Raw genomic sequence first — 13628 nt, 5'->3', positions numbered from 1 at the left:
AGGAGACTAAATGGCAAGAAGCATGTTCAGCATCCATGAACAGCGACTGGCGAGCGGATGGTCCCACAGGAGAGGCGGTGGTTTCGCTGAGCGTGCGCTTAGAATACTGATACATGAACACAGCAGCCCTCCCCACCCACCTTCTGTGCTGTATCTCACCACACCACGCACAGCTGAAAAACAAGTGCAGACAACACTGATCACGGCAGACAAAACATAATAACTGTCAGCTTCAATACCCGCAGCCAAAGCAGACTGGGTGATATGGGATTGGGAATGGTTGCATTCCAACACTGCTGTTGCAGAAAAAAACATTCATGGAGGAACTGTAATCTCAAGATTTTAACATAACAACACTATAAACTGCAAGTATCTTGATGGAGCTCAAAAATCTATTCTCAAATCTGTAAACAGCACATGGCAAAACAATTGGATCTCAAGGTCGAAGGCTGATCTTGAGCTTTTGAGAGAACCAAAGTGCTCAGAAAATTGCAAATGAAGACATTTACAATTTTGTGATAAACACAAAAAATACAAAAACTGGAGGAAAACTACTCAAATGGCAAGTCTGATGTTTTTTTAATAGGTAAGTATAAACACAGCAGCATTTAAATATATTTGTAATTGGTGAGTATCTAAAGTTGAGTTGAAAATGTATTCAGTTAGTGATTTAAATGAACTAAATCCAAAAAATGACATTGGGACAGTGAATACATAAGAACATCAAGTAACACGATTTCATCCCGATTAATCTTGTAACTCCTTTGCCGAATTGTATTTTATAAACAACTTAAAAATTATATTTGAAGTAAATTCCAACATTAACATATATCTGATGTATTTGCAGAAACACAAAATAGTTGTGTCCTACACAAGCTAGGACACTGCTGTGTGTACCCATCCACCAAACAACTGCTGAGAATAATCGACTCATCATTTTCCAGCCCGACCTTTGACCCCACATGATGAATGTGTCTGTACTTGGAGGAGGATCTCCCTCCGAGGGCTCGTTAAGTATTCAGACCCCAGACTGCCACCAGTGGTTGGGGGATGGGACAGGGATAAGAAAGTATTGCCTCAGTGTCGCGTCCGGGTCTCCTGCGACAAAAAAGGCTACCAGAAGCTATTTCAGATTAACATCTTTTGCTTTATACGCACGAGGAGAGCAACTCCTCTTCCCCCTTCCTCACCCAGCAACCCCCACAATATTTAAACAAAATAACCTCCCTTTTCTGGTTTTAGTATAAGCAATGCTGGAGTTGATCTGCTGATGAAAACACATTATAGGTGGTTAAAGAGATAATTTCTTTTAGTAGGGTGGCCCAAATTACTCACTGGAAGCAATTGTGCAACGTGAAATTAACTTGGGGTATAGATGGAACCAGTAAACAACAACACAACACTTGAAATATCATTTTAACCACCCACAACATTTTACTCAACACATTCTGATCATTTCTTCTCCCTTGATGCTTTGGAAATATAATAAAGACGTGTCATTTTGTCAATGGTTTCAACATGTTTTTGATTGCTTTACTTATTAAGCAACTCTCACTTCTCAAAACCATCATGTCAGGGGTGTCGTGTGTGGAGGCGTGGAAGAGATGACCCAAACGCTGGACTCACGGTGCAGGAATGAAGTGGGTTTATTGGGAGCAGGTGAACGAACAAAGCAGGCCGGATGAACAGGACACGAACTGAAATGGCTGACTGACTGAAGAACTGAAAGGCTGGCTGACTGATCTGGACATACGACAGTAACATCACAGGAACATCATACGAACATCAATGACACGACAAAGAACGGGAGGAAACTAAGGACTTTAAATACTGATGAAGATGATAATGAGAGACCGTGAGTACACAGCTGAACATAATCCTGGCTAACGACACAAGGTTAACGACACAAGGTGAGCTGACATAGGAAAAGCAGGAAGTGAAAGCATTGATATGACAACAGAAACAAAACTGAAAACACTGGGTCACCGACCCAGGAACCGTGACAGTACCCCCCCCTTCAAAGGCCGGCACCCGACGGCCAAAAGAGCGAAAAACCAGAACAGGGAGGGCGGAGGGGGCCCAGGACGGAGGGACGGAGTCCAAAACAAAAACAGTTCAGGTGGGCGGCCACGCGGCCAGTGGCTGAGCCCGGACAGTTCAGGTGGGCGGCCGCGAGGAAGGCGGCGACGCTGAAGTCGGTCCGGTGGGCGGCCGCGAGGAAGGCGGCGACGCTGGAGATGAGCTGGTGGGCGGCCGCAAGGAAGGCGGCGGCGGCCGCTGAGGAGGTCCGGTGGGCGGCCGCGAGGAAGACGGCGACGGCCGCTGAGGAGGTGGTCCGGTGGGCGGCCGCGAGGAAGGCGGCGACGGCCGCTGAGGAGGTGGTCCGGTGGGCGGCCGCGAGGAAGGCGGCGGCCGCTGAGGAGGTGATCCGGTGGGCGGCCGCGAGGAAGACGGCGGCGGCCGCTGAGAAGGTGATCCGGTGGGCGGCCGCGAGGAAGACGGCGGCGGCCGCTGAGGAGGTGATCCGGTGGGCGGCCGCTGAGGAGGTGATCCGGTGGGCGGCCGCGAAGACGGCGGCGGCCGCTGAGGAGGTGATCCGGTGGGCGGCCGCTGAGGAGGTGATCCGGTGGGCGGCCGCGAAGACGGCGGCGGCCGCTGAGGAGGTGATCCGGTGGGCGGCCGCGAAGACGGCGGCGGCCGCTGAGGAGGTGATGCGGTGGGCGGCCGCGAGGAAGACGGCGGCGGCCGCTGAGGAGGTCCGGCGGGCGGCCGCGAGGAAGGCGGCGGCGGCCGCTGAGAAGGTCCGGCGGGCGGCCGCGAGGAAGGCGGCGGCGGCCGCTGAGAGGGTCCGGCGGGCGGCCGCGAGGAAGGCGGCGGCGGCCGCTGAGAGGGTCCGGCGGGCGGCCGCGAGGAAGGCGATGACGTCCAGCTGTTGGCCTGGAAGGTGGCCAGCGATTCCGAGGTGCAGGCTCGGGCGGCGGCGTGGCAGCCGCAGGACCAGGCGAGGCCGAGGCCGGGCCAGGCGGAGCAGAAGCCGAGGCCGAGGCCGGGCCAGGCGGAGCAGAAGCCGAGGCCGAGGCCGGGCCAGGCGGAGCAGAAGCCGAGGCCGAGGCCGGGCCAGGCGGAGCAGAAGCCGAGGCCGAGGCCGGGCCAGGCGGAGCAGAGGGTGAAGCTACACCTGCAGGGCCAGGAGGCGCGGAAGCCTCTGGCTGGAGACAGGCAGGGCCAGGAGGCGCGGAAGCCTCTGGCTGGAGACAGGCAGGGCCAGGAGGCGCGGAAGCCTCTGGCTGGAGACAGGCAGGGCCAGGAGGCGCGGAAGCCTCTGGCTGGAGACAGGCAGGGCCAGGAGGCGCGGAAGCCTCTGGCTGGAGACAGGCAGGGCCAGGAGGCGCGGAAGCCTCTGGCTGGAGACAGGCAGGGCCAGGAGGCGCGGAAGCCTCTGGCTGGAGACAGGCAGGGCCAGGAGGCGCGGAAGCCTCTGGCTGGAGACAGGCAGGGCCAGGAGGCGCGGAAGCCTCTGGCTGGAGACAGGCAGGGCCAGGAGGCGCGGAAGCCTCTGGCTGGAGACAGGCAGGGCCAGGAGGCGCGGAAGCCTCTGGCTGGAGACAGGCAGGGCCAGGAGGCGCGGAAGCCTCTGGCTGGAGACAGGCAGGGCCAGGAGGCGCGGAAGCCTCTGGCTGAGGTGCGGCCGGGCCAGCGGGTGCGGGAACCCCTGGCTGAGGTGCGGCCGGGCCAGCGGGTGCGGGAACCCCTGGCTGAGGTGCGGCCGGGCCAGCGGGTGCGGGAACCCCTGGCTGAGGTGCGGCCGGGCCAGCGGGTGCGGGAACCCCTGGCTGAGGTGCGGGAGAGCTCACAGCTGGCTCTGGATGCTGTGGCTGCTGGTCTGGGGACTGAACAGGAGAGTGGACTACAGACGGTGAGAGAACGGATGACTGAATAACAGGATGCTGGACGACAGACTGAACTGACTGGACAGGCTGGAGGACAGGTGACTGGGTGACAGGAGGCAACCGGGGAGCAGGGCACTGAGCTACGGGGGGCAACTGGACTGACTGGACAGGAGGCGACTGGAGAACGGGGGACTGGAGGACAGGAGGAGACCGAACTACAGGAGAGGACTGGAGGACAGAAGGAGACTGAACTACAGGAGAGGACTGGAGGACAGAAGGAGACTGGACTACAGGAGAGGACTGGACTACAGACTGGACTGGAGAGGACTGGACTGGAGGCGGTTGGACAGACTGAGCTACAGGGGCTGACTGGACAGGGGCTAACTGGAGTGGAGCAGGCTGTACTACTGACTGGAGTGGAGCAGGCTGTACTACTGACTGGAGTGGAGCAGGCTGTACTACTGACTGGAGTGGAGCAGGCTGTACTACTAACTGGAGTGGAGCAGGCGACTGAGCTACAGGTGACTGGACGAGAGCAGGTGACTGAACTGCAGGGGAGTGAACTGGCTGGACCGGGAGCTGAACGGCAGGAGAGTGAACTGGCAGGGCTGGAGGCTGAACAGCAGGAGAGGGAGCTGACTGGGCTGGAGGCTGAACAGCAGGTGAGTGAACTGACTGGGCTGGAAGCTGAACAGCCGGTGAGTGAACTGGCTGGAGTGGGGATGCTAAGGGATGAACAGAGGTGGGTGAGGCTGACGACGGAGCTGTGGTTGATGTGGCTGGTGGCTGAGCTATAGACTGTGCTAGTGAGGGAGATAAAGCTATAGCCTGGGCTAGTAAAGCTGGTGCCTGAGCAGGAGAAACCTCAGCTAGCTTAACCAATGACAATGCGAGGGCGTGGAAGGGTGAATCAGGAGGTGGATGAAGAGGTGAAGTAGTAGATGGAGAAGCTAGCTCTTCCGAGACTCTAGGCGCTGGGACAGGCACGGGAGGTGGCTGGATACCAGTCACCCCCACCCGAGAAACAGGAGCGGGTGTGGAGGTAGGCTGGGTCGCAGCTGCCCTCCTCCTGGGAGCTGGCACAGGTGTGGGTGTAGGCTGGCTGATAGGAGTGGAAATAATGAGAGGGTGAGCGATACTGACAGGTTCAGGTGGCTGGGTGTTTTTAACAGTGGCCTGAGCTGATGAAACTGGAACAGGCTGACAGGTGGACGAAGGAGCAGGCTCAGATAAAACAGTCCTAGAGTGAGCAGGCCTAGGGTTTGCATACACCGGGACTGTAACAGATTTAGAGATTGCGCTGGCCTTTCTGCCAGCACCATTTACAGTCTTTAATCGAACGGTCTTCGGGGGTGATGAAGTGCGGATATTGTCCTGAATAAATCCCAGCTCAGAGGGAGCAGGGCTGAAAAGTTCTTCCCAGTCCACATCCTCCTCCAGGAGGGAAACACCCCACGGATCAGAGATAAGTCTATTGTTTGTCTTAAGTGAGGAATCAAATGAGGAGGATGAAAAACAGTCACTGGTACTCCCTACCGGGAGTTGCTGAAAACAGTTTGTTTTATGGCGGCGTGTGCGCCCCTTTCTCCGGGAAGAGGAAGCGGGCGGGGTGAACAGCTGAGCCTCCGGCGGGGGAGCCTCCGTTGAGCCGAGGTGGGAGGCGAAGCCGCTGTGCCGTGGCGAGGTTGGAGGTTCGGCGAGTGAGGCGGCGGGTGTGTGAGCGAGGAGCGGAGAGGCGAGAGAGGAAGCGGCCGCAGCGCGGTGTGAAACGCCCACTCTCCGCGGCGAATGATCCGGTGCAGGTGAGGCAGCAGGTGGGGAAACGCGGCGTCTCCGAGGCCCGCCCAGAGCCAGGCGAGTTCCCTTGAAGACATGCTCTCGCTCCGCGAAGAGCCGCTGTTTCTCCTTGAGCGTCTCCGTCCACATGGAGAGCGCTGCCTCCTGCCGCTCAAAAAGATCCGAGTCCGCTGGGTCAAAAGCGGGTCGTGTCATTCTGTCAGGGGTGTGTGTGGAGCGCGGAAGAGATGACCCAAACGCTGGACTCACGGTGCAGGAATGAAGTGGGTTTATTGGGAGCAGGTGAACGAACAAAGCAGGCCGGATGAACAGGACACGAACTGAAATGGCTGACTGACTGAAGAACTGAAAGGCTGGCTGACTGATCTGGACATACGACAGTAACATCACAGGAACATCATACGAACATCAATGACACGACAAAGAACGGGAGGAAACTAAGGACTTTAAATACTGATGAAGATGATAATGAGAGACCGGTGAGTACACAGCTGAACATAATCTGGCTAACGACACAAGGTTAACGACACAAGGTGAGCTGACATAGGAAAAGCAGGAAGTGAAAGCATTGATATGACAACAGAAACAAAACTGAAAACACTGGGTCACCGACCCAGGAACCGTGACACATCATCACGCTGGCAGTTAGATTCAATCCATTTATCAAATGCTGAATATCGTGTGTAATAATTTTAATGCTGATTTCCATCTCGTATTCAGTGACTGTTTACAAGGATTCCTCTGGATCTGGGTTTTATGCAAATTTCTGACCTTTGACTTCTTGCCATGTCAAACATGTCATCGATCAAGCCAGTCTGTCTGCAGCCTTTTTGACAGCCATTTATTGAACACTAAAGACCTGTCAACACATGATTGATCACATCTTTCAAGTCAATCCAGCTACTATTGATTTAACTTTGCTTACCTCCAATTGGTAAGTTAACCTTTTGGATCTGAGTTGTGCTTGTTGTGGATTCCAGAACTGGTTTATGATCGATCCCCGGGGCACTAGACATTACCCCTGGCTCCTCTGCCATGGCCCACGACCTGGCCTCAGTTCTGCTTTGAGTTGTGTGGACTTCTGATGTAGTGAAGTCTCCAGCTTGGAGGGTAACGCTAACAGATGCATCTTGTGGTTCTCTGCTAAATATTGTTTCTGGGGTAGCAGTGTGAGCAGCCGGCCCCAGATTGTGTCCCATGGTCAGCGCGGTCTCCACGAGTCCTGGGTTTGTTGTTGTGGTTTGAGCTACTGCCCATGTCAAGGCAGTGGGAACTGTGGTTTCTGGTGCTATTGTTGAAGAGATCTCTGCAGAAAAATCTTCATTCGCCAGAGGAACACTGTGTTTCTCTTGAAGGTGTTGTGCGGTGGCATTCATGCTGGGCTCAGCTACCCATGTTGTGTCCCATGGTGGGTGGGTATGTGTTGCGTTAGTGCTGGTGGGACTGTTGGTGAACAGAGTGTTTCTGATAGAGACGCTTGTGGGAGAGTAGGAGTCGGAAACAAGAGTATCATTGTCGCTCAGAACTATGCTGCTGTGTGGAGAATCTGATGTTCCTGTGGGAGGTGATTCGCTTCTTATCTTACTCACGCTGTTTAGGAGCCCCTGAGTCAAAGTGGTGGGTGACTGAGATGCTTCAAAAATGCTTTCGTCTCCAGATCCTGAGCCTTCTTGGACTTGATCATTTGATTCTGTCAGCCCTTTGGCAGGTGTGGTCACTGCAGCTACCTCTTCTTTACTATCTTTACTATGTGAACCCCTATAAAAGGGATTCTCGAACTCGAACGGCAGTTTGGGAAGGGAAGGGAGCCACCAATACGAGCTGACTTTATTTTCAGGTGGCTTTTCACTTGATGCCGTCGATCCCCAGGGGGCCTCTTCGTCAGCCGCAGCCTCTCTGTGAAGTAACAAAAAATACCAAAAGAAGAAGGCCAAGGTCCAGTAGAGGCGAAGCATGCTTTCGACAGTGGTGCGCAGATCCGTCACATGTTGTTCTCCATTCTCCTGCTCCCTGAGATGGGTCTGGCTGGCTTGCCAGCAAATATGGCCTAGAAGACAAGAACACAGAGGACATCAGTGACACACTTTTCATCCACTCTTTGGCGGCTAAATTTGAGTTGATGAAAACTTGATCGAATTTGCATCTGTTCACTTTTCAGTTTTCGTGTCTTAGAGCATGACCAGCTTCTGAGCTGTTTTTCCACGCCGTAAAGCAAATTTTTGAAAAAAAAAAAAAGTATAGAAACGATGCCACTCATTACAAATGACTGCTGAAGTTAGCAGGCTTAAAAAATACGTCAGCCACCACAAATCACAACAAGACCTTAAGTATTATGGACACCCCACAATTAGTGGTATTCTGTCAGATGCCGTGGTCAGTATTTATGTCATGCTCTTGCTCACATGCTTACTGTGTCGCAGCGGTTGGGCTGTTACATGGACTGATGAATTAGAGAAGGAACTTCCTTTCATATACATCCTCTTCTATAAGGAGTGGTTGAGAAATAATGTATAAGAGTTGGGTTGGGGGGAGGTTAGACTCTGAGAAGAATAGAGAGACCACTTATTCTTTTGTGGAGCATTGAATGGTTCAAAGTCACTAGCCTGTTGCCTCAGTGAAAAGACTGGAGCACCCAAGGAATTTCCCCTGTGAGAACAACAACCTGTATGCATAGCTGTACTTAACTCCCTCCTCAATAACTCCCAGCTTTGGTCTTGCTCTCTTTCAATCTCAGATTTATTTGTTCTTTAAAGCAGTGGAGAAAGGTCTCTTTGTGTGGGAGTTAAACAAAAGCATCAATATTCACAGAAAACTGCTATCACAGTCAAGCTTCTCCACCGTGCTCTCATTGTTTTTATCAGTCATGTCACACTTCCTCTTCATTGTCAGCGTTTCTTTTTCGCTATGACAAGTTTATTTAAATCCCTCTTTTTTTTCCAAAGCACTGCCTGTTAACTTTGATCTCTCAAGTGTTGCCATTTTCTTTAGCACGCATACAATTTAGATCAATAAGCCACTGCTTATCCTGATGTCTCTGGATTATTTCCTGTGATCAGGAAAGCAGGGCTTTGTCCAGCCATCAACCCTTCTCTTCCCTGCCTGAAGGAATGAAATCAGCCAGAGCACACAGTCAGATGCTTAGACATGAAGACTGAGAACTGGAAGGGGGGGCAAACATGAAGCTTCCCACACACTCCCCACTTTTAGCATTTTGACTGAACCGCATGAAAATCCGATTCCAAGGAGGTGAGAATGTTTTTAGATGGCTGTGTGTTCGAGCTTGCCCCAGCCAACCTGCATACAGTCGCATTTCATGCATGCAGTGATATGAGTGATACGATTGTAGATGAATTTGGATCTGACTCTGCATGTTAGTACAACTTGTTCGCCTACATGTACTGTACTGTAGTAGATCCACACACCCACGCTTGCACTCTCCTGAATTCTTCAAGACATTCTGACAGCAGTTTTTAAAGGCCCAGAAAAAGGGAAAAACATCTAGTTGAAGCATGGGGCAAATTATCTTTCATCCCTAGTTGCCCTTTTGTTGATTTGATGTATAAATCATCAATTATTTACACACTGGGTTAGTATGTATAATTTATTTTGGTTAACATTCTCACATTTCACTTCAGTATCACTTTCATTTAGTATCCTGCAGTGTGGTAAATGGGAAACTCATGTAGACTCATGTCGAGTGCAAAATGATCGCTTCCCTTAGCGTAGCGATTGCACAGCTCTCGAATAATCATGATATTTCCTATGATATCGCCTTTTCAGAGCATTCACTGGAAGCAGTTGTGCATTTCAAAGCATACTTTGCTAGATCTTGGATTAAACAACTAAGACATTTTTCATGCATATTCGTCAACATCAGGATTATTCTTGTATCCAACATACGTAAAATTTTTAAATTACCTTTCAAGTTATAATATCAGAGGATGTCCAGGAGATACACAGCAAAGTTTGCATGCATTTGGATTTGTGTTTCCAGTAACTGTGTTTCCTCGTTTTGAACTATGTTTCAAAATAAACATTTTCTTTCCAACAAAGTCTTGAAGTCTTAAAGTGCCTTAAAGTTTAAAGGACCAATGAGGCAGATGCTAGATGGGCCGCTCCATTCATCTGAAGTTTGGTTTGTGGTGAGAAAATAGGTTTGTCAGAGCCAAAAAAAGAAAAGAAAAAAAGATGAGAGCGGTGACAGAAAAGCAATACTTAAGCAATAATTAATAGCATAAAGCAGTTTACAGGTGAGGGTAACTTCAGTCATGTAGTATTTCTTTGTGGGTGACACATTTCATGTGCATGTTCTCACATGACCTTATAAAAACTGATGCCAAACTGAAGCTTTAAAATGTAAACAAAGCAGCCTACAAGTAATGTTCAACCACAAATTGTCAGAGTCAAATTTAAACAATCTTATAATCTTACTACAAACCACCAATTATTCCAAAATCCTATTCAGCTTGAGCTTTAATGCCACTGCCTTTAACATTCCTGTTACCATTCTTCCCCACATCAAATACACGCCTGCTGTAGGCATTGTCTGGTTTGACAGGCAGTCGAGTAAGTGGAAAGGAGCTATAAAAAAGTGGCTGTGGGGAATATGCAAGTCCCTTCTATTATTTTCCTGCCGTTTTGTCTCACTGCTCCTGACAAAGATGGTGGGGAGCCTGGCACTGTAGTGTGCTCAACGGAGCAGAGATAGAGAAAGATGGACCGAGAACAAGAGACAAGGGCAGGCGAGGAGAAGAACAACACCGTGTTGACATTCAATTGTGACATTGTTAGTCCAAGAGAGCAAACTCTGCGGCAGTCTCCTTGATGCTCATTTTAGTTTGCTGCCCAGAACCTCTTTTATTAACTCTGTCAACAGACTCCTGGCTTTCATTTTAGTCTCAGCGTGCCTGTGTTTACAAGAAAGCACATACCTCATATTTTCTCTGGGACCATTAGCTACCTGACACGCAGTCAGCTTTCAACGTGGTGCAGCACGTTTCTCCATGAAACATATGCTGTTTCTAAATTAATTGGAACTATCGCAGGACAACCCCTTCTGTTATCAGTGCACTCAAAATTTTGTTTAAGTTAGTCAAACAAGAAATATAAACCTTGTAACTGAAGTAGAGGCTTGGGTCTTTCTAGCGTGATTGAAATGGAGAGACTCTATAGCGAGGGGAGTCGCAAATAGAGATGAATTGACTGCAGCCAGCGTCATTACTATTTAACAAACCCTCTATGAGCACGGGAAGGTCTGAGGATCAATGACATAGTCCAGGATAATGGAGTAATTTACCTCCCTGCAAATGGCTACTGTTGTGTGTGATAGTTGTTTTTTTCTGAGTCTGCTGTGTGGGTGTACATATTTACAAGCCCTAGTTTTCACTCTAGTATTATTTCCATGGTTATGTGTAGGTGCAATAGCATACAAGTGCACGTGCGTCCTCCCACGTGCCTTTGGGCCCTCTGTTTTTCAAATGCAACTCCATCTCCCATCTAAAGAGCAAACTTAAGTATGATATTTGAAAGGATTTTTTAAAATCTTGGGAGTTAGAAGGCTTTCCATATCAAGCAGGCACTGAACAACCAAGACGATTTGAATGTGTGACTATCAAAAATTTGTGTTATTGTGCTTTAGAGCCTCATATGCAAATATTCTGATACTTTACCCTCCTTTATTATCTTTCAGAACTACTATATTGTCTTTGCTCATGGTGTGTAATAATAATTGTGTGGCATTAAATGCCATAACAATACTGCAAACTAAAAAAAAAGGAAATGACTCAGTTAACTCAACTTGCAATTCTGCTTCCATAGTAGCGTTTCAACATCTTGCATGTGGTCACGTCGCCATGATGCCTTACTGTGTTTTTATTCAAATTAGCAGTGACTGGCTAATAACTGTGGCAAACTATTTAACTGTGTGAAATAGTAACCTTTTAGGCAAAGCAAAGTTTCTGTCTTCGCAGTAACCTAGGTCAACCACCTGCTGACTGTAGTCTTATGTTTACAAAAGAGCACAAGCGAGAATTTTATTAAGATTCCCAGACAATTTTTTAAAAAACTGTTGTCAATTGCTATTACTGATTGCACAGAGCCTATAGAATAGTGACAAAACACCTGTGTTGAGACTGGTTGCCTCTAAGCTCCAGCAACCTTTATAAAATCCAGTGATCTTCTACCAAACTGAAGGGTCGATTACACAACCAGTACAGGATGGGGATGATGCTTTTGTTTTTCTTCTGAGAGCTGTTGGCAGCTTTCTTTAGGCAGCTGAAATGGGCGACACTTAAACAACCAGAGTAACTGTTGTTGGAAGAGGCAAAGAAGTCAGACACAGTGGGAAGTAGCATTAAATCTGCATTATTTCTATTAGATCAGGAAGTAAGACAACTTTCCTAGTGATAAACCTAATATAGACATTATAAACAATCATTCAGTATTTGCAACAACACAGGGAGAGAAGTGATAAATCTATAAGCAAGCGCTTATGTGGGCTTCAGTATCTTGCTCAAGGACATACAGACTACAGGAGTTAGGGATCAAACCATCAAATCTCGTGAGCTACAGTTGCCCCTGTTTAATTTTAATCTTTCTTCATTTGTCATCATTTTAAAATAATTTCTCCATCTGTTGTCCTACACTGTAACTAATGCGTTCGCAGCAACATGCGCACAAATGGAATTGTGCAACCAGTCAATAGTGCCTGGACATTATTGACCATAATGAGAGCTGTTCTCATGTCTAAGAATAGCTAAACCCATCCACATGTGTCCAAATAGGCAGCATCATAAGCTGGACTCCCAACCGGGTCCCGTTGGCTTGACAACCAAACAACATCCTGAGTCACTGTATTTACAAACAAGATTAATTCCTTGCTATTTTCACTTGCAGGGCTTCCACTTCAACATCCACTTCCACGTGCAAGAGTACTCTGATGGCATTATCTTTTGGTTCTGGCATTCTTTTTCTAATGTATTTTTTCTAATGTATTCTAAATACCACCTCTTTAAAAAAAATGCCAGTTTGACCAGCCCTGAGATAGATCTCATCAATCTCTTGATTGAGAATGACATTGTAGTGGGTTAATGCTTGTGTTAGCTCTAGAGCTGATGAATGCAGTGAACCCGCTTATTATAGAGGACGCTTTCAAACACAGGCTTTCCACAGGCTGCCTTTGCCATGGTGACAGCTGAAGCCAAAGACGTCTTGTTAATCCCAGGAATTTGAGCACCTTCTGGATTACGCTGTTCGGCTTCTTGGAGCGTGTTGCTCTCACATGTAAATGGGCAGTCTGACACACACACACACACACACACACACACACACACACACACACACACACACACACACACACACACACACACACACACACACACACTCAAAAAAAACAATCGATTCTTGCAAGAGCATTTGCTGGTTTGCTAACTCCAAAACGCACATACATACATCTGTACACCCTTCTAAAACGAAGGGAGTGAATATAGATACAACTGCTAAACGAAATCACAAGAGTGAAATTGCAGATGCCAACATCTTTATATGTCAGATTTTTCCAGATGCCTCACTGACAGGAACACACATACACATATATTTAGCCCTTACTCATCTTCGAAATCCAGATGTTTATAAGAATCTGCACACCAACATCAACCACAACCACTCCTCTTATATATGTTTGATGAAATCCAGTATGTTTGTGAGTATCAGTGTGTAAAACTGCAGCTAGAGTGTGTATATCAGCATGCAACTGCCTGCATTATAGGAGTCATACCCACACATCCCTTATTATTGGTCAAGACTACCTGATTAAAATACACATACAGAGAGAGACAGAGAAAGGAAAAGGACGGTGAAAACATGTCAGGTGCTTACCCGCAGATGTATGAAATAAGATCCACAGCCAGCGGTGTTCGAGTGTGAGTGCTGCAGGCGAGATCG

The 13628-nt window shown here is 48.8% G+C and overlaps 1 protein-coding gene across 1 annotated transcript in view; it reads right to left on the bottom strand.

Annotated features, from left to right (window-relative positions):
* Positions 1–13628, bottom strand: part of prrt4 (proline rich transmembrane protein 4) — a 27152-nt gene extending 13524 nt beyond the window's left edge. Inside the window, exons 1-2 of the mRNA XM_031758685.2 lie at positions 13563–13628; positions 6613–7734 (exon numbers count right to left, since the gene is read on the bottom strand). Of these exons, the coding sequence (XP_031614545.1) occupies positions 6613–7642 (1030 nt within the window). The 5' untranslated portion in view covers positions 7643–7734; positions 13563–13628. The remainder of the gene's footprint in view (positions 1–6612; positions 7735–13562) is intronic.

Source organism: Oreochromis aureus, linkage group 17 (genome assembly GCF_013358895.1).
Source record: "Oreochromis aureus strain Israel breed Guangdong linkage group 17, ZZ_aureus, whole genome shotgun sequence".
Lineage (NCBI taxonomy): Eukaryota > Metazoa > Chordata > Actinopteri > Cichliformes > Cichlidae > Oreochromis > Oreochromis aureus.
The sequence above is the reverse complement of the archived record's forward strand: the minus strand, read 5'-3'. Positions and strand labels throughout refer to the sequence as shown.